At 42.7% G+C, this 19,788-nt stretch overlaps 2 protein-coding genes across 2 annotated transcripts in view; one reads left to right on the forward strand and one right to left on the reverse strand.

Moving 5' to 3' along the window:
* The window catches only part of Acad11 (acyl-CoA dehydrogenase family member 11), a 61,862-nt gene extending 59,591 nt beyond the window's left edge, over positions 1-2,271 (reverse strand). Inside the window, exon 1 of the mRNA XM_021647792.2 lies at positions 1,777-2,271. Within this exon, the coding sequence (XP_021503467.1) occupies positions 1,777-1,913 (137 nt within the window). The 5' untranslated portion in view covers positions 1,914-2,271. The remainder of the gene's footprint in view (positions 1-1,776) is intronic.
* A 213-nt stretch (positions 2,272-2,484) lies between these two features.
* Uba5 (ubiquitin like modifier activating enzyme 5) lies at positions 2,485-18,832 on the forward strand. Its single transcript, XM_021647793.2, has 12 exons — positions 2,485-2,832; positions 5,256-5,301; positions 5,416-5,505; positions 8,393-8,502; positions 9,488-9,574; positions 10,144-10,228; positions 10,938-11,042; positions 11,196-11,323; positions 15,277-15,412; positions 15,846-15,924; positions 16,092-16,198; positions 17,817-18,832. The coding sequence occupies exons 1-12, from the start codon at positions 2,672-2,674 to the stop codon at positions 17,898-17,900; spliced, it is 1,218 nt and encodes a 405-aa protein (XP_021503468.1). The 5' UTR covers positions 2,485-2,671; the 3' UTR covers positions 17,901-18,832.
* Positions 18,833-19,788: the final 956 nt, after the last annotated feature.

Here is a 19,788-nt window from a genome sequence, read left to right on the forward strand (position 1 = left end):
GTTTTTTTAATGTTCTTATCAGACCTTTTGAGTGTCATATTAACTGTTGCTAAGATATAGAAATGCAAGTGATGTGTATACTTAAAACTATTACCTATGTAGCTCTTCAACACACAAACCGATTAGTTCCTACATTGTATTTATTGGCCATTTTCATCCTGTGAAAATATTTGCATGTCTATTGAGAAACATATGGTTTTTCTTTTCATATTTATTCCCTGGGGGGGGGGGCATATGCATGGCAGTCAGAGGACAACTTGCAGGAATTGGCTCTTTCCCTCCACAGTGTGGTGTCTGGGGTTGACTTCAGATTGCCAGGCGTGGCAGCAGGTGCCTTCACCCGATAAGCCATCTCACTGGCCCAAACTTTTAAAAGATTTTTGTGGCACAGTAAGCTTTCAATTTTTATAATTTTTCATATGTCCTGGAAATGAATGTGTCTACTGTGTTGGACAGCATCAATGTTAAATCAAGCATGTATAACATTTCAGGAAAAAATAGATTTTCAGACCAGGGACTGCTACACAGCCCAGGGTGGCTTCAAACTCACAATCATCCTTCCCCAGCCTCCATGTGTTGGGATTAAAGCACCCAGGCTTAGCTTCCAAAATATTTTTTTTTGTATCACAGCTAATTTCATTTATTGATCATGATTTTGGTGAACATTAACTTAATTCAAAATTGTTTTTAAATAAGGGCTGGAGAGATGGCTCAGCAGTTAAGAACACTGGCTGCTCTTCCAAAGGACTTGGGTTCAAATCCCAGCACCCACATGGCAGCTCACAACTGTCTGTAATTCCAGTTCCAGGGGATCTGACACCCACACAGACATACATGGAGGCAGAACACTAATGTAAATAAAATAAAAAAGTTAAAACGATATTTTAAATCAACAGAGGACTACAGTAGCCTGAGGATATGTAACCTTTATCCGAAAGCAGGATGACCAGCTGGCCGAATTTCACACTGAGAGGACTACTGCTCTTTGAACTTTGATCTGTTTTACTCTGTTTTCCAACACAAAGCATTAACTTTAGAAGTGTCAACTATTTTTTACTCCACCTCTCCACAGATATTTCAATCCTGAAGCCCTTTCGCCTACATTAACTCATTTCCTTATCAAGACTCATAGGAACAGGCAAATGTTACAAGAAACAAACTTTGGTCTCCGAGTTTATGTTACAGTTAAATCCCCAGGTAGCAAGGCTAGGCACAGCTTATTGGAACCATATAAAAATGGAAAACTATCTATTGTAAAACATCAGACTAAACTCAGATTCGTTTGTCAGCGGGGAAAGGTACTCTTCAGGGTCATCTCATCAGTTTAATTCCCTTGCTTCAAGAATTTAAGCCATAAGCGGTGCTGAAAACGGCTAAGTGGAATGTCTAGAATTTGAATTTGTATATTTCAGGTGGTGTTATTAACCTAGTCTCAGGTGACTAAGGTCAAGTAATCAAAATGGCACAAGCCCCTCAGAAAATGATCTTTAGGTCGTAGCACAAAAAGATCACAGAAGGTATCCAAGTGCGTCCAGCCTCATCTCTCTCAGTGAATTAGGCACGTCATTTTAGTCCTTAACAAGACTGCATTGCATAATGGACACTGCACCTCTATGACTGCCCTCCAATTCAGGCTAGCCTGAGATTCGAGGACAGATCATGCAGGAAGCGTCCTCGAAGGGAAAGAAACTGCAACTGGGCAAAAGAGAATCCCACCCAGAGCCAAAGGAAGGAAATAGCCAAGCGCAGACACGCTCCAGTTGGAGGCGAGAATACCTGTATTGAGTAACAGTCAGAATAGCCCGGGGATCTGACCCAAAACCAGGCAAATGCTGATTCAGGTAGGCCTCCAGGGATCTGATGTCGAACTTGTGCTGGGGTAGAACTTCCACGGTGTCACTGGTGACATCCATCTCTACGACTGCCACCGCTGTCACAGAGTACAAAGGCAAGGAATCCACAGATTGCACAGAGGTGGCGTCAAGGTAGAAAACACACTAGCACTTGGGGGCGTGGTCAGGGCGGGGCTTAGAGGAAGCCAATCACGTGGACTCTGGGCGCGGTTTCTAAGCCGTTGTGGGCAGCTGAGTCTACTAATATAGGGTCCGGCAGAGAAACGAAGGAAGCGCCTGTTGTGGGCAGAGGTGGGGGGGCCTCGATCTTACAGAAAAAGTAGGTCCCAAGCGTCACTCGGGCTAGTGAAGACTCACACATCCTCCAGCCTAGCTTCAATGATGCGTCAGGCGGAAGGCCTGTGCGGTCCCACTAAGAAGAGAGCCCGCCAGGAGCTAGAGCCCCGGAGTAAAAGACCCTGGTGTTTCTCATGGTCTCCTAGACTAGAAAGCAGAGTCGCCGTCAGCCTGCTCTGGATACACATGACACTGGCCCTGCTGTGACCTGGTTTTCGGTTCTAGAGAAGAAGGCCAACTCTTCCCAGGAACGGTTTTACCGAGGGGAGCGATGGAGGCGGCGCACCGGAAGCGGCGCACCGGAAGCCCGGTGGGCGTGACGGAGACGTGTCTCACGGGGATCCCTGGAGGTGCTTCCCGGGTGTCGGGACCGGGAAGGCTGTGTCCATTCCTCCTGCACTTCGCGGACCCAGCGGAGCAGCGTGGGGCGGCGGCGGCGGCGGCGGCCCGGGCTGGGAGCGGCGGCCGCCGGGGGCTCAGCCATGGCCGAGTCGGTGGAGCGGCTGCGGCAGCGGGTTGAAGAGCTGGAGCAGGAACTCGCCAGGGAGAGAAGCCCGCGGGCTGTGGGGGCCGACCACAGAGTGGGCGGCCGGACCCGCATCGAGAAAATGAGCTCCGAGGTGGTGGACTCCAATCCCTACAGGTGATCCACGGCGGGGCAGTCAGGGCCACACTCCCCTTGAAGGGTTCCGCGCGCCTCCTTCGGCCCCTTTTTTTCGCGTAGAGGTCCTGTTTCCAGATGGGCAAGGCCACGTCTTATGCTTAGCAGAAGATAATCCTCGCCAAGCGTGGTGGCTCACGATTGATTATCCTAGCATTTGATAAGGTGAGGTGGGGGGTGGGCTTGTCTCGAGTTCCAGGTCAGCTTGGGCTGTGTAGTGAGACCCCTTCTGCAAAGAAGAAAAATAACATTTTATTAAAAAAACAAACAAAACAAAACAACCAAACAACAAAACAGTCCAAGCCAGGCATCCATATGGTGCAGCTTTTGTGTTCGCTGTCCAGCACCTAGTTTCCAGTCGCCTTTGTCATTATTAGTCTACCTCGCTCTGCGTAAGGCTGATTGATAGTAAGCTCTGTCAGAAAGTAACATCTCATGTAAAGCTAAAGCTGCCAAGAATAGACTACAGTTTCCTAAAGGCCTCTCAGGGTAACTTAGGTGGGGTGAGTAGAGGGAGAATTAGTTCCTAGGGTTTACCAAGGTGCTTACAAACGTCGCTGACTGTAGACTTTGCCAGGCCTGCCTACCCCTTTCCTTTGCTCTCCCTAAAAGGACTTACTAATTTATGAGGGAGAATACAGAGCATTGGTTAAGGCGAAGACCTGTGCATCAAAATTGAGTGCATTCATTTCTGAGCTAACTGAGTAGCCAGTAACTTCCAACTGGTTCTAACAACTGCTGATCTGGTTTAGATCACCACCTGTAAAGTGGGACCATAGGAATGCCTGTTTCTGTCATAGTTATGAAGACTGAAGCAGTTTATGTGAAGTTCTTAGAACAGCAGCTGTTCATGGCAAGCCTCATACAAGACTGCGTTCAGTAGCATGCAGTTAGATCTTCCATTACATATGTTTTTCTTCTCACCACAGCCCTGTGGGATTGCTGTTATTTTGCTTTCACCCTGCAGGTGAGAAAAGTGATAGAGAGCTATTTTAGATGGATTTATGTAAACAATAGGATCTCTGTGGCATTGGATTACTTCTAAGTAAATAAGGATGTAAGCAGTGAGGCTAAAAACCAGGTAGCTTTAACATAGGTGAAGTTCCAGAAAAAGGACTGTGGGTGCCGAGAGTCTAGAGACACTCTCACGATGAATTTGGTAATTCTGCATGTGAATGTACATAGAGGAGCTTTAAGGTGAGTGAAAGCATGTAGGAAATTGGGCATAAGGGAGACCCAACTGCTGCCTTGAAGAATGGAGGCTATGGAAGAAAGGGAAGGTTCTAAAATACGCAGCAGTGAGCAGTTATGATCTCACCAAAATGACCAAGGTACTGGGGTGGGAAGTGTTTGTCCATCAGTGACGGGCATTTAAGACTTAAGACTGAAAAGCAAGAAGTGAAAATAATGTAATAGCATGCAATTATAGATATGGTCACATAGGTTTGAAAGTAGGAAGAAAGGGCTCAGCCAGAGGTCTGCTAACAGACCTCTTGGCTGTTTCCTAACAGCCAAGGATCCACTTGTACCATAAAGAACAACCAAATGAAAACTTTAGTACTTGCATATTTTATGTACATATGTGTATTTATCACAGTTCTCTCTCTCTCTTTTCCACTCCTTCCCTCTCTCTCTCAGGATAATAGAGCAGATGAGCAGTAGCTAAAATGCCTCTTAGAGTCCTTAGCATACAGCAGATGCTTCCAAAAAACAGACATTCATTATGGGCAAAGGCCATGAGCTTATTTCATTGTCTTTATAATACTAACAAAGCAAGGGAACATAATGACGTTTCATTTTGACCATTAGGTGTAAATCTTGGCTACACATTAGGATAAAGAAGGTATTTTAGAAGAAAAATACTATTTCACAGGCTGCATCCAGGAGAGTCCATATTTTTAAGCTTAGTGACTTAACTTATCTAGTAAAAGTTAGCTTTTAAGTTTAGTGGTCCATCAAATTTGTTGTGTACTCCAGGCTGGTCTTGAACTCCTAATCCTCCTGCCTCAGCCTTCCAAGTGCTGGGATTACAAATGCATGCCACCATGTCCAACCAGAGTCCTCTTTTGAAGGAGTAGTAATTCGGTGATTTGGTGATTGTTTTCTTTGATGGTGAGTGTCTATAAATATCACTGTTACCTAAAAGATTTCAAGCTTGGGGCTGGAGAGATGGCTCAGTGGTTAGGAGCACTGGCTGTTCTTCCACAGGACTGAGATTTGCTCCCTAGTACCCACATGGCAGTTCATCATGCAAAACTCTAGTCTTAGGTGACCTGACACCCTCATCTGGCCTCTGCAGGCACTGCATGTACAGGCAAACATACAAGCAACCCACCCACACATATATTAAAAACAAAACAAAACAAAACTGCAAAAGCTCTAAAACTTCTTGTTTTTTCTTTAAGCCGTCTGATGGCATTGAAACGGATGGGGATTGTCAGTGACTATGAGGTATGATGAACCTTTCTAAGCTTCAGAACTTGATTTCAGTAAATGAGAATAATTTCTGATGACAAATCAAATGAAGAATGTCAACTACCACATGTACCATTTTGTGTTCCACAGAAAATCCGTACCTATGCTGTGGCAATAGTAGGTGTTGGTGGAGTTGGTAGCGTAACTGCTGAAATGCTGACAAGATGTGGCATTGGTAAGGTAAAAAGATTTCTCTTTGCCTGTCCAGTAGAGAACTGTTTGCTCCTGGAGGAAATCAGGTACAAATTAGCACTCTCTGCTCATTCAGTGGTTTATTGAGTTCTGTTATATTCATGGAGATTGCTCTTCTCAAAAGGCCAAGTAATAGCTTTCTCCAGACAAAAGTTCATATTATTGCTGACTAAACAAAAGGTACTTAATTGGGTCCAGGAACTTTTGTTTAGGGCAGCGTAAAGTGTAAGTAATTTGGAATTAGTTTAGATATAGAACCTGTTAGAAATGGTTCTGGGGTCCCCACCCCAAACACCACATCGTGTATACCATTTTAGGCAGGCAGGAAGTTTACTTCTGCAGAAGGCTGCAAAGCCATGCTAAATCAATAGGCAAGCTCACCCAGTGGGGATTCTGCTGGGTTTTTATTCCTGAAATAAGGGTTCCTGTGTCCCACTGTGAGTGGTCAGCGTTAGGCTGCATACCTTTACACAGTTGGCTCACTGGAAATGGCACAGCTGAGGAGCAAAGTACAAATTCTGGGAACAGGATTCAACTTGAGCATTTATTTTGATTTTAAAAAGTGCCGACCCTTTAAAATTAAATTTTTGCCACGTGACGTCTTTACGGTTCTTTAACAATGGAGTTTTGTCTTATTTAACCCCGTGATACTAAAGACAATACATTTAAGTGGATAAAGTATAACATGAAGTACTCAAATGTTGAAAATCTTACTAAGTACTCAGGTAAACACACATGTAGTGGAATTGAATTTGAACTAGTGGCATTGAATTTGAACTAAGAGATGTTTTTGTTTTTTTTTAATTTTAGCCATTTTGTTTTCTTCTTTTAATGGACTTGAACTATAGAAAAGAAGTAACCTTCTGCCAGAATTTAATCTGCTAATCTTAGGTTTATAAACCCAGGGACAATTGATGTTACTTAGTGGCTGAATGGATGTTTTCTACAATTATCTGCCTTCTGTTATTTTCATAAAACATTCTCCAGTATTGTTTGTCAGTAAGTTAATATTAAAAGATAGAGGTGGCAAAAATGGTCATTTATCAATATAAAAATTATGCCAATAAAAACTTAAAAATGCTTTTAAGAATTTTAATATCAATGAGGTAGTGGTGGTGCACGCCTTTAATGCCAGCACTCAGGAAGCAGAGACAGGCATATCTCTGAGTTTGAGGCCAGCCTGATCAACAGAAGGAGTTCCAGGACAGCCAGGGCGACACAGAGAAACTCTGCCTTGGAAAACCAGATTAATAATAAATAAATAAATGAATGAAATATCTTTGAAGTGGTTTACAAAAGCAGGCCAAAAATTACTTGCAGATGACTTGAGTACTGGGTTGATTGAGGGGATATTGGAGATGCTTGAGGTCAGTAGTTAAAAGTTGAGTATGTGGCCATATTAAAACAGACTGCCAGACCTCAGTTATGTGGTTTTAATCCTGTAGGTGTCAGATACTCCTGAAGATTGTCATAACTGGTTTCCAGTAATCCTGACAGGCAAAAACTGAACACTGAGAATGACTGGAGCCTTGCTTACACGTATGCTAGGGAGAAAGACTTCAAGGTGCATCGCATATTGACTCTTGTGTATTAATGTTGGGGAAGTGCTTTTTACCCCACTAACAAACTTCAGGGAATGCAGATGATGCTAAAGAAGGCCTCAAGTCTTTCCTGGGGTCTGCTATAATTAGAATCTTGGAAGACTTTGATAGTTCTCATGTTTACTTGTGCTAATAATATGTAAATAGGAATTCTGGCAATGAGATGCAGACACCTGCATTTTCAGTAACTCTTCCAATGATCTCACTATATACCCAGGTTTGTAAACCAAGACTAAACAGATGAGTTTCAGGCATTCTTTCTTCTATCTGTAAAATAGATAAGAAGCTAATTGATGAAATTAGTGGGGAAGTAGTGCCTAGAAAACCCAGAGCCTGTTCCTTAATCTCTGCAAGTATCTACATCTCTCTGGATTGCCAAGTCTGCACCAGCAGCTTTGCTTTCCAGATGTGCTAGAGGCCAGAAAGTCAATGCATTTCTCTGTGACCTAAGCCAAGTAGTAGCAAAGTAACAGCTTTCACTTCTTTTTATAAAGCTAGCGAGGAGTCACAAACTCAGATTTAATCCTCTCTCTCTTATTGAATGAACGATGGTTAAGGGGCTTTGGAGTTATAAAGGGCCTATGTAGTCACTTTGCTAGCAAAATACTAAAATTTTCTGTGTGTTGTCATAGGCTTTCTGCTTGTTTGTTTGTTCCTGCATTGAGAAGGATAAATATCATTTATAACCTGTTCTTACGGATAAGAAATGTGAAATTCTGCTCATTTTAAATGATGTGTACATAGCAAACACTGAAGTAGACCTAAGAATAAAGCAGGAAACAGTAATTAACTGATTGGTAATTCTCTGTGGGTAATGAATTGTAGCCCTGACTTGGGTGTGTGGTAGGTAATTCTCTGTGGGTAATGAATTGTAGCCCTGACTTGGGTGTGTGGTATGTCATCTAAAGAGAATCAAGGGCGAAAAGGAATGAAGTAGAATTTGGCACAGTTTTAGGATGTGTAAGTGAGATGGAACGAATGTTCCTTCTCGTTGAGCTGGGCTGTAGAAGCAGCATGGCACTGGGTTAGGGGAGCGTTGCTGTGCTGAGAGCCATGTATTAGCTGAGTGTCCTTCAGCGCCACCCTAGCTGCCTTGTCACTAAACTGAGGATAAGAGGAGCAGTGCATTTGCCTCTAAGGATGTTTACCACTGCAAGACAGCAAATGCCTAAGAAGTAACTGATGTTATCACACCACTAACATTCAGCCTATCGCATGGTGAATCCTCTAGTTAAATGTCATTTTTCACTGAAATACCACTGTTTTCATTTTAGCTGCTACTCTTTGACTATGACAAGGTGGAACTTGCCAACATGAATCGACTCTTCTTCCAGCCTCATCAAGCAGGCCTGAGTAAGGTCCAAGCAGCAGAGCACACCCTGAGGTGACTGGGATGGCAGTCGAGGGCCACATGGGGTGGAGTGTTTGTGTATCTGCTGTGAGCTAAGCTGTTCTAAATGCACTTGGGTTTTTCTGTGAAATGCGTATTTCACTTAGGCAGAGCAGTCTCTTCTGTCTTAATCCTGGGATGGCAGACTTTGTGTAGGGCTGGAGTGTGGATATTTTCATTTTTGCTGCCACTGCCTAACTATGGAGCCAGTGTGAGACTAGCCATAGACAACACCAAATGATTGAGAATGCCTTTGTTCCAATCAAAGTGGAGTTTTAGACTCTGAAATCGGAATTCCATTTACACGTTGTGATGTACTCTGAAAAAGATTTCCCCCCAACCATTGTTTGTAGTGGCATATTGTGGCACATGCTGCAGATCCAAGCACGCAGGAAGTTGAGGCATGTGTGAGGACTGGCCCAGATTTCAGTTCAGCTTGGTCTGCATAGCGAGTTACTGGGCCAACCAGGGCTGCATGGCAAGATACTGACTCAAAAATCCAAACCAGGAAATTCTTAACCTTAAAGGCTGTACCAAAACAAGTAGTGGGCCAGGTTTGGTTCATGGGCAAGCCCTAAACTGTGGGGCCTCAGACATTCTTGGACTAGACTGAATGAGACATAAACTGTCGGGCTGAACTGGAGCTTCCAGTAGCAGTGAAGGCGCTGGGTTAATACGGAAGCAGTCTTGTAGTCTTTATGACTGTCTGTATTAGGGTAGCCACCACTGGCCGTGCAGAAAGACATAGTCATCCAAATATGGTGGGCTGCACTCGCAGTTCTTCAGCAGCTGCAGCCTGTGGCCGAGGGTTGGACAGAGATGATATAATGTGTTTTCATCCTTGAGTGCAACAAGAGCAGCAGAGAGGACCGCTCTTCTTCAGACCCACTTAAATCCTGCTTGCTCCTTAGCCCTCTCTTTTCTGCTTTTCCTCCTATTCGTATAAGGGGGGTTTGTAACATTTGCTTTTTCCTCTCAGGAACATTAACCCTGACGTTCTGTTTGAAGTTCACAACTACAATATCACCACAGTGGAAAACTTTGAACATTTCATGCTTAGAATACGGTAAAATTTATAATATTTTATGTAACGCCCTCATGTCCAGCTCAGTTAAACAAATGCTTAAAAAATTTTTTTGACAAATTTTTCAGCTTTTAGGAGAAGTAATTTTTCTGTGATGTTTCTTAAAATCATTAATTCTCTATTCAGAAAGTGGCTTACCACTTTATATGGGGTCCTTAACATTAAACACTTATAATTGTGTTCAGACGTTTAATGAAAGAAAATTGACTGCGCAAATAAAATTCAGTTACAGTGTGTTTCGTGTCCCACTGGGTATGGTGGTGAATGCCTGTAATCCTAACACTTTGGAGGTTGAAGCAGGAGGATCACAAATTTGAGATCTTCCTTCAAGAAACAAGTTGGAGATTTAATATGGGCCTGGGGGTTTGGGTTTGCTTTTGGTTGTATTTTGAGGTGGGATCTCATATCGTCATGGAGCCAGTGACAGTCACCGTGCACCAGTCTCCCAGGTGGTAGCACTTATGGGCGTCAGCCACCAGGTTACAGGCAGAAGAAATAAATGTGTTTTGTATCCTCATTTTCCTCAAATACAATTTATTTTTCTTCTCTAGTAATGGCGGATTGGAAGAAGGAACACCTGTTGACCTGGTTCTTAGTTGTGTGGACAACTTTGAAGCTCGAATGGCAATAAATACAGTGAGTGTCATGAGCGCTGCAGCCCTGGGTTAGTCCAAGTGTTCTAAGTTCAAGCTCTTATCGTCACAGTTAGCCTGCTCTTAAACTGTGGTCCAAGCTTCTGACCGCATCTGTGACATTTCCCCCTCTTTAATGTGTAAAGCAGCAGCTGTTTCTGCTGTGTGGTTTTTAAAGTAAATGAATATTTTATGATACATTCATTTAGTGTGTGTGTGTCTGTGTATGTGAGTAGGGCCACCATGTCCATGTGGAGGTCAGAGGGCAACTTGTAGGAGTTGGTTCTCTTTCTACCATGTAGGGCTGGGGACTGAACTCAGGTCAGTGGGCTTGGTGGCAAGCACCTTTACCTGCCGGGCTAGCTCACCAGCTCATCATTGGTTTCAGCTGCTTTGTCTTACTAGTATTAAATGTTTAAACTGAGAACATTTCCCAAAGATAAAGTATTTTTCTGTGAATCACTTTTAAATGATACTTGGCATTTTTGTATTGTAGAAGTTTTAGAAAACTAGGTTTTTGCGTTAATCTGAAGACATCTAGGAAGCGGTGGTTCAGGGTAAGGCACTTGCTGTTACTGGAGTACTGACACTTAACCATTGCAGCTCTTCCTTCTGACCCCGGAACCCACATTATCCGTTTAGAAAACGCCTGATGTTCCACAAATGAGGTTGGCGGTGATTTGTGTTTTGTGTTTTCACCTTTTTCTGTTAAGGCTTGTAATGAACTTGGTCAGACATGGATGGAATCTGGGGTCAGTGAAAATGCAGTTTCCGGGCACATCCAGCTCATGATCCCTGGAGAGTCGGCTTGTTTTGCGGTAGGCATTGTCTAGGCTCACGGGTAGATATCAGTGATTTCTCGTGATCCATGTCTTAATACAGAGGAGCAAAGAAATGGGCTGGGATACTGTTTGGAATGTTTCGTCTTTTCTCTCCATCCGCTTGAAATTGGTGCATTCTTTTTCACGCAGTGTGCGCCACCACTTGTCGTTGCTTCAAATATTGATGAGAAAACCCTGAAGCGAGAAGGCGTCTGCGCAGCCAGTCTCCCCACCACCATGGGAGTGGTTGCAGGGATCTTGGTACAGAATGTATTAAAGTAAGTGAGGGCTGATGTTTCTGAATTGTTTTGTACAGTTTTGATATAAACATATTTCATAAAATACTCCAAGAATTGGTGTTGCCAACTAAGTAGTTATCTTAAACTTAAATTTGCTTTTCGGTATATCATACATACATGGACTTCTGTTAACGTTACGCTTGTGTGTGTGTGTGTGCACGTGTATCTATGTGAGTGTGTGCATGCATACATGTTTGTGTAAGTGTCAGTTATCCCCTGCGTTTGGAATAACTTGTAAAATGATTGAGCCACGGTCTGTATACCCAGTCCTACCCCCCTGAGTAAGAGAGCTATATTATGAGAATGCATTATTAAGCATTTTCAACAAGGCGCAAACACACTGCACTTCAGAGACACTAGACCAAATAACCCTGTGCCACCACTGGAACATATGTCATCTGTTGCTGATTGAACTGTTGTGTGACACATGACTCTGAAGCACTAAGCTGTATAGACCTAGACAGTGGGTGGAGATAAGGCACAAACACTTGCAGGAGAAGTCCTTTAGAATTCCCTAACTCTGGCTAATTTTTGTCCCACTTCAGGCTTACTAGCCTAGTTATGTCTCTTAAAGTCTCCAGTATAATCGCAAACTGCAGCATGGTAAATGAGGCATTCTGATATGAGAAGTGTGGCTCCAGCAGAGGTCATAACACGACAAGAACTCTGAAGGCAGTGGTCTAGGTACTAAGAACACGAAAAGGGAAAACCGTCCTGGCTACAAGAAAGTTTCCCTCAGGGTTCCTCTAGTAATGTGCCTTTAGGCTGCCCACACTTTTATTATTGCATGTGCTGCAGACAGCATCTTACATAGGTCCTTGAATACTAAACTTCTGTTTAGTGTGAGTTTCTGTAATTTAGTTCCCAATCACCCTGTTGTTTTTGGAAAGGTGTTATACTGTCAGTCAAAGACTCAAGGGACTTGGCTTGCACATGCTGTCCGCAACATTAGTATCCTCAACCTCTTAGTGCTTTGCCAATCTGAAGAAGAGCTATTTTTTCTGCTTACTTGTTAAAAAAGGGATGGGCACTTAGGGTTTTTTTTCTATGAGTGATCATTGTACTATCATCTGCAGGTTTTTTCATTCCTTATTACATATTTAGCTTTACATATATGTATTTGAAAAAAATTTTCTTGTCATGTTATTTTAATCTTTATGTGTATATGTTATGTGGGTATACGCATGCATTGATGTTGTGTGTGTATATAGGCACACTAGCCTCTACATGAGGAAGTCAGTAGATAGCCTCAGTTGTCAGTCCTCAGCTTCCACCTTGTTATGAGCTAGGGCCTTTTATTGTTCCCATTCATGTTTGTGTGTGTGTACAGGCATGCACCAGGATAGCTGGGCCTATGAGCTTCCAGGGTCTCTCCTGTTTTGCCTTCCATCCTGCTGTAGTCGTGCACGACTGTCAAGTTTTTAATGGATTCAGGGACTCTGAATTCAGGTCTTCATGACTTTGCCCACTGAGCCATCTCCCCAGCCCTCATTTAGTTTTATGTACTCTCTTGTATGTTGAAGCTGTTGTAGCTAGGGTTTCTGTTGCTGTGATAAACACCTTGACCCAAAGCAGCTCATGAAGGAAAGGGTTTATCTGGCTTACACGCCTACATCTTAGTCCTTTATTGAAGGACGTTAGGGCAGGAATTCAGGAACCTGGAGGCAGAAACTGAAGCAGAGGCCAAGGAGGAGTGCTGCTTACTGGCTTGCTCCCTGTGGCTTAACCTATTTTTAATACTTTCCAGGACTACCTGCCCAGGGGTGTCACCACACATAGTGAGCTGGGCACTCCCACATTAATTGTTAATCATGAAAACGCCCCAGACCTGCCTACAGACCGATGTGACCAATGTGATGGAGGCATTTTTTTCTTCTCAGTTGATCCGGCTTTTGTTAAGTTGTCACACACACACACACACACACACACACACACACACACAACCAAGCTTTTACAGGGAATGGTATTTGGCAGGGGTAGGGTCACGACGGACTTCTATGTGTAGGAAATGCTTTGACTCCACCTGATACTACTTACATCAATGACTTAGTATAGTTTTAGTTTACTGTATTAAAATTATAGTTTATAGTAGGTCATATTAGTCTTTAAAATTAGACTTAGCATCACGTCTCAGATTTTTGTCTGTGTTTGGGGGTGTGCATGTGTGCACATATGATGAAGTACGCTTTTCTGTGCCTCCACATGTAAAGGCCAGAGGGCGATGTGTGTCTTTCTCTGTCTCTTTACCTTTAAATGGCTTCTGAATTCACTATTGACAGTTTGATACATGTATGATATGCATTCTGATTGCTCTAACTTCTTCACTTCTTCTTGCCCCTTTATCTTTCCACATGCATGACTTTGTCTTTAGTTCAAGACCCACTAAGTTTAACCAGGGTTATCTGTGTGGCCATAGGTTTGGAACATCTGTTGGTGTCACAGCTGAAGATAATGACTGCCCTCTCCTCAGAATCCACTAGCAGACAGTGTTGGGCAGGGAGGGGTAGGGCCTTATATGCCTCTCTGGTCCATGATTGACTGTTGATAGACCCAGAATTGTGTGGACCCATTGCAAACAGCCACAGCTGCTTTGGGCTCATCACCACAGTGGTGGTGCTATGCCTAGTAGATAGCATTCTGTAGCTCTTCTTCCTGTGTTATGGCTCTCACATTCTTTTCACCTCCTCTTCTGCAGTGTTCCTGAGCTGTCAATGTCCTAAGTGACACTCAGCTGTCACTTAGCCTCAGCATCGTGAGCAGCCATATGTCTGTATTCAATGCTGTTCATTGCAAAAAGAGGCTTATTTCACTAGGGCTGAGGTAGCACCTTTTATGGACATAAGCTTAACTATTTAGAAAATAGTTTGGTACAGTGGTAGGTTACTTATTTAAATAGCAGTTGGAAATTGCTCCTAGGACCCCATGGCTATGGTTTCTGACTGCCCTTGCAGTACCAAGTTTGAATTCCTTCTTGTGGAGCAGTCATCAAATCCAGTCAGAGTGGTTGGTTCCCACCCCACATCTGTGCCAACATTAGTACCATCACTCTACCTGTGGGCACATGTTGTCTGGCAGGTTGGTATTAATGGATAAGGCCATTGATGCCTTTTTTTCCTAACAGCCTTATAGCATCTTCTAGTACTGTAAAAGCTGGCCAGTGGGGAGAGCCTTACAGCTTCCTTTTAGCTTGATTTCTCTATGCCTTGCATCTAAGCTGTGGTCCACATTATTTTTTGAGACAGGGTCTCTTAGTGATGTAGGAACTCACCATTTTGGCTACACTGGCTGAACAGCAAGGCTCTGAGATCTTCTTGTCTCCATTCTCCTCTCCTCAGATCTGGAATAACAGGCTCATGATGCCATGCCTGCTGTTTCTGTGGGCATTGGGAATCCAAACTCAGGCTGTCATGCTTGCACTGCGAGTACTTTATCCACTGAGCTATCTGCCAAGCCCCAGTCGCTTGGGTTTTGAGAACACATCTCTCACATGGCAGGTCCTCTAAGATCAAGGCGCTTCTTTGAGGGTCAGCATGCAGTACGTCACTTGCCAGCAGTTTATTTTTATCAGAGGCTCATTAAACAGTGATGAAAGAGCGTGAACTTCTCCTTCCTTCATTTATTGAACAAATATCCAAGACTCTACTGTGAGCCGTTCTATAAATAAGGTAGAGAAAGTTGCTATTTTGTAGGTTGCTTGTTATAAAATTCTACTCCAAAGTCCTTTTTAAAAAGTGTACTTCTAGTAAATAATAAAGTTTCTTTGTTTAAATCTAATTTGCTTTTTTTTTCTTTTGTGTTTTGAAAACATAGGGGGCTCGCTGTGTATCCCTGGGTGGCTTGGAACTCACAGAGCTCCATTTGCCTCTGCCTCCCAAGTGCTGGGATTAAAGGTGTTCATCACAATGCTTATCTAATTTGACCTTCTGTTCCAGGTTTCTGTTAAAATTTGGCAACGTCAGTTTTTACCTTGGATACAATGCAATGCAGGATTTTTTTCCTACCATGTCCATGAAGCCAAACCCTCAATGTGACGACAGAAACTGTAGGAAGCAACAGGAAGAATATAAGGTATATATAGTCAGTCAGAAAGTCTGAGGATCACATCATGTAGGACAGCTTTTCAAAAGAAACAGATCTGGGAAATAATGTAAATGGATTCGGGATTATTACAGTTTTATTTAATTTAGCACATTTAAAAAACAAAAATCTGTTCTTGCTTTTGGTAAGATAAAAGCACTGTATGGGGCCTGGAGAGATTGTTCAGGGGTAAAGAGCACTGTCTGCTCTTCCAGAGATCCTGAGATCAATTCCTGGCAACCACGTTAGCTTATAACTGTCTTTACTGGGATCTGATGCCCTCTTCTGGCACACAGGTGTACATGCAGATAGAGCATATATCATAAATCTTAAAAAAAGAAAAAAGAAAAAAAAGCCCGCTGAGTTCTTGAGGAATGTAGCAGAGCTGAGGAATAACAACAGTTTGTATTGTTTGCTTTTACAGAAGAGGGCGGCAGCACTGCCTACACAGGAGGCCGCACCCGAGGAGGAGGAGAAGGTGGTTCATGAAGACAACGAGTGGGGTAAGAAGCCTTCGTGCACCCCACTCACTTAGGAAGACACTTTTCTGGGCAGGAATGTACACAAAATTTTAAATAATTCTTTGTTGTCTTGTTGGGAATACAAGATTATACAAAAGCATAAGTAACAGTTCTCTTGATAATGAGCACAGGTCACGTGTAACTTACAGGTATTGAGCTGGTATCTGAGGTTTCAGAAGAGGAACTGAAGAACTCTTCGGGTCCCATTCCCACCTTACCTGAAGGAATTACAGTGGCATACACAGTCCCAAAGAAGGTATTTGTGAAATCAGATTTACCCATATGTAAATATCAGATAAGAGGAAATATATATTTATCTTCTTTCAGCTTTTGAAGGCTGGTGAGGCATTTCCTGTTTTAGATATTTACACTGTAGGCAGTGAGGTATTAAGAAATGGATATGTCAGCATGGAAATAGGCACAGCTCATTTGAAACTGAGAAAGGAGAGACTTAAAATTTCACTGATGTATCAAGTATATATTTTGGAATCAGGTGTGGTACACACCTGTAATGTCAATACTCTGGGGAGGCAGAGCAGGTGGATCTCTGTGAGTTCAAGGCCAGCCTGGTCTACAAAGTGAGCCCAGGACAGCCAAGGCTACACAGAGAAATCCTGTCTTGAAAAACCAAAACAAACACAATTTGGTTAAATTAAAATACTACTTTCACATGTTGGTAGTTCTAGCCACAAACCCACTTTAGCATACTTCAGGAATGGGTGATGGTGCCTGTGATCCTAGCACCTAGGAGACTGAAGCTGGAGATTTACAAGTTTGATATGGAAGTGGAGGCCATGGGTGGGAGGTGAGTGGTGGTGGGTGAGTGGGAAAGAGAGAGAAAGCATGCACATGAGCAAACTATAGAAATACAGACTTTCTCAAGTGAAGACTTCAAGTGAAGACTTAAGAGCGGGAGCTGGGACCACAAGACAAAAAGACATACACATAGGCAATAGTGACTGAAAAGTTGCCAAACATCATTAATCATCAGTGTCGTGCAGATAAAAACCGTCTCACTGCAAGTGAAAAAGGCAGTATTAGCAAGAATGCAGAATGGACCTAGAATGTAATAATACAGTGCTATCAGCAGTGTACATTAGCACATCCATTATGGAAAACAGAACGGAGGGTCCATATATGCAGTCCTGCAGTCTCACCAGGGATATATCTAAATAGCCAAAATGTCTATTGATTAATTCATAAAAGATAGATGTATACGCACACACACAGGATGGAATACTGTTGAACCATAAAATGACAACCTGTCATTTGTGTCACATAGACCTGGAAGTAATTAAGTGAAATACGATTTGCACAGATGGACAAACACCACATGATCTCACTCATGTGGGCTCTAAAAAGTATGATGTTATAAAAGTTGAGAGTGGAATAGTGTTCCCGATGGTGAGCATGGGCTGAAGGATGGAAAGTTGTAGGTTACAGCTAGCCAGCAACACTAAGCTCTGGTGACTGTCACAGAGGGTGGCTGTAGGTAGTCATTGTTGTATGCTCAGAAAGCCAGCAGTAACTTTGAATGTTCTGATTACAAAGAAATGGTTTGAGGAGATAGGCTTGTATGACATGAACATCACACAGTGTATACATGTACTGTAACTTCATGGTCTGATATAAATAAGTGTAGGTTTATATTGAAAATAAACTCAATAGGAATGTCAAGATTATTGAAGTTGCTGCTTTCTGAACAAAATTTTGGTGGGGAATATGAAGAACTTTTATTTCTCCTAAATATTTCAAAATGTATTTATCAGAGAAAATCAGCTTTGCAGTCGCATTGAGCATGAGTGAAGCAGCCTGTGAGGACAAGTGGCTTTACATGGTTCCATTTTCATTGCATTTCCTCCTTTTGTTGACAGCGAGAGGATTCTGTTCCTGAAGTAACAGTGGAAGATTCTGGTGAAAGCTTGGAAGATCTCATGGCCAAGATGAAGAACATGTAGACAGTGGATGGCATCCGTTTGACTTCCTGTGCTGAGGCTGTTCCCTTGGTATCAGTCAGAACTGATAAGCCTAGGGCCACCGTAACTGGTATATGCATCGTCACTGAGCTGTTAGGCTGTACTGAATACTGATGGTTGCCTCGTGCTTCCCTCTGCAACCACGTCAGTAGCGCTCCTACAGAAAGGAGAGGAGGGGCTCATCCCATTCTATAATTTTCTTTACAGTAATTCCCTCTCTGCCCTGAGGCCCTGGACAGTAAGTAGCACAGAAGGAGGGTGAGATGTGTAACCTGGCGGCTGTGGCCGGCAAGTGTCTGGGTGAAAGCCTTCCTTCTGGACTGTCACCCATTAATGCTCTGACCAGGCAGGGGTGACTTGAAACAGCCTATAGAATAAAAACATCCCTGAGGTGTTTTTCGATAAAATACAAGCAGAATGTCTTCATTGGCAGTGTGTTAACCCATGGGCTAAATATTTAAAACAGAGCCTAGATTAATGAGAGCCATCTTCATGGACAGACAAAAGTACATTCAGGAAACATCAGTTATATTCTCATTTTCACCGACCAAGGGAAAGGCGGTGCTGTCTGTAGCAGAAGTGCCTGGAGCCACCATGGTACTGAAGTGCAGGCATGGTACAGTGTTCTTGAGATACACTGTTCCTGATTACTTGATTCCAAAAGTAGTGAGATGCTCACAAGGCTTTTCCTGGGGGGGGAGAAACTCGACATTTCCTCTGCAGTGGCTGACAGGTATTCCCTGCCAGGGTTCCATTTCTTAACTGTGACCACTTAAATTGTAAACTGATGCCTGACATGACAGTTGATGATTTTTACCTTGAACTTATGAAATGAATACTAATGAATGTCTAAATTGTATGTATCAGAAAATGTGAGCAAACATTAAAAGTGCCATTCCCGACTTGTAAAATAACTCCAGACGTATGTTTGATGTCCTAGTTTTGAGATTCTAGATGTGGATTTTCATGTTTATAATGAAGTCGAGAGTTTCTAGCTTTGAAACTTAGATTTACGTTGCCTTGATAAATCTTTACAAATATTTTCACAGAACTTACTAGATTGGAGAATAACTTTTGAAATCACTAGACTTTTTTTAAATTTAAAAAATGAAATACATTTTTTCTGTAAGTCTTTAGGAATACTGGTTCATGAATTTTCTCAAACTTACTTAAAACTGTTAAGTTTTATAGGTTTGGTTAAAGTATAATGCATGGGAGCCACCACCTTCTAAAGATCTGCTTGACAGTGTCCTACACTGCCCCAAATCCTAACGCATCTCACTCTGCTAATATCTTTCATTAGAAATACTGGATATCACCTGGGCACAGTGGTACACGCCTGTAATCCCAGAACTTGGGGATGCAGAGGCAGGTGGATCTCTGTGAGTTCCAGGCCAGCCTGATCTACAAAGAGAGTCCAGGACAGTCAAGGCTACACAGAGGAACCCTGTCTCAAAAAAAAAAAAAAAAAAAAAATAATAGATTGTCATCTCAAACAAACAACAACAAAAAAGCTGGCCACAGGCAGCTGTTCAGTAGTGTTCTGTTCTTCCCACAGTTGGCAGACAGTAGACAGCAGAAGAGAATTGCCACCAGTGAGCTGTGAATTACTGCATAGAGGTTTGGACAGATTTGTAATCACTGTGGATCCTAACAAAGGCACGCAGTCCCAATACTTTAACACAGTGACTCTAGACTTGAGTCAAGATGTAGTAAAACCAGTCACAACTTTGTTCTTACTGTTAACAGAAAGGTAAGGCTTTTGTGTTTTGTTCTCATGGAAGTACTCCCTGGATATCCACAAACCTGGACCCATAGGAAAGCGCAGTGATTTTAGGACTATCAGAGCAGCTTTGATTGCCCAAATCAA

This window comes from Meriones unguiculatus, chromosome 6 (assembly GCF_030254825.1).
Source record: "Meriones unguiculatus strain TT.TT164.6M chromosome 6, Bangor_MerUng_6.1, whole genome shotgun sequence".
Classification (NCBI taxonomy): domain Eukaryota; kingdom Metazoa; phylum Chordata; class Mammalia; order Rodentia; family Muridae; genus Meriones; species Meriones unguiculatus.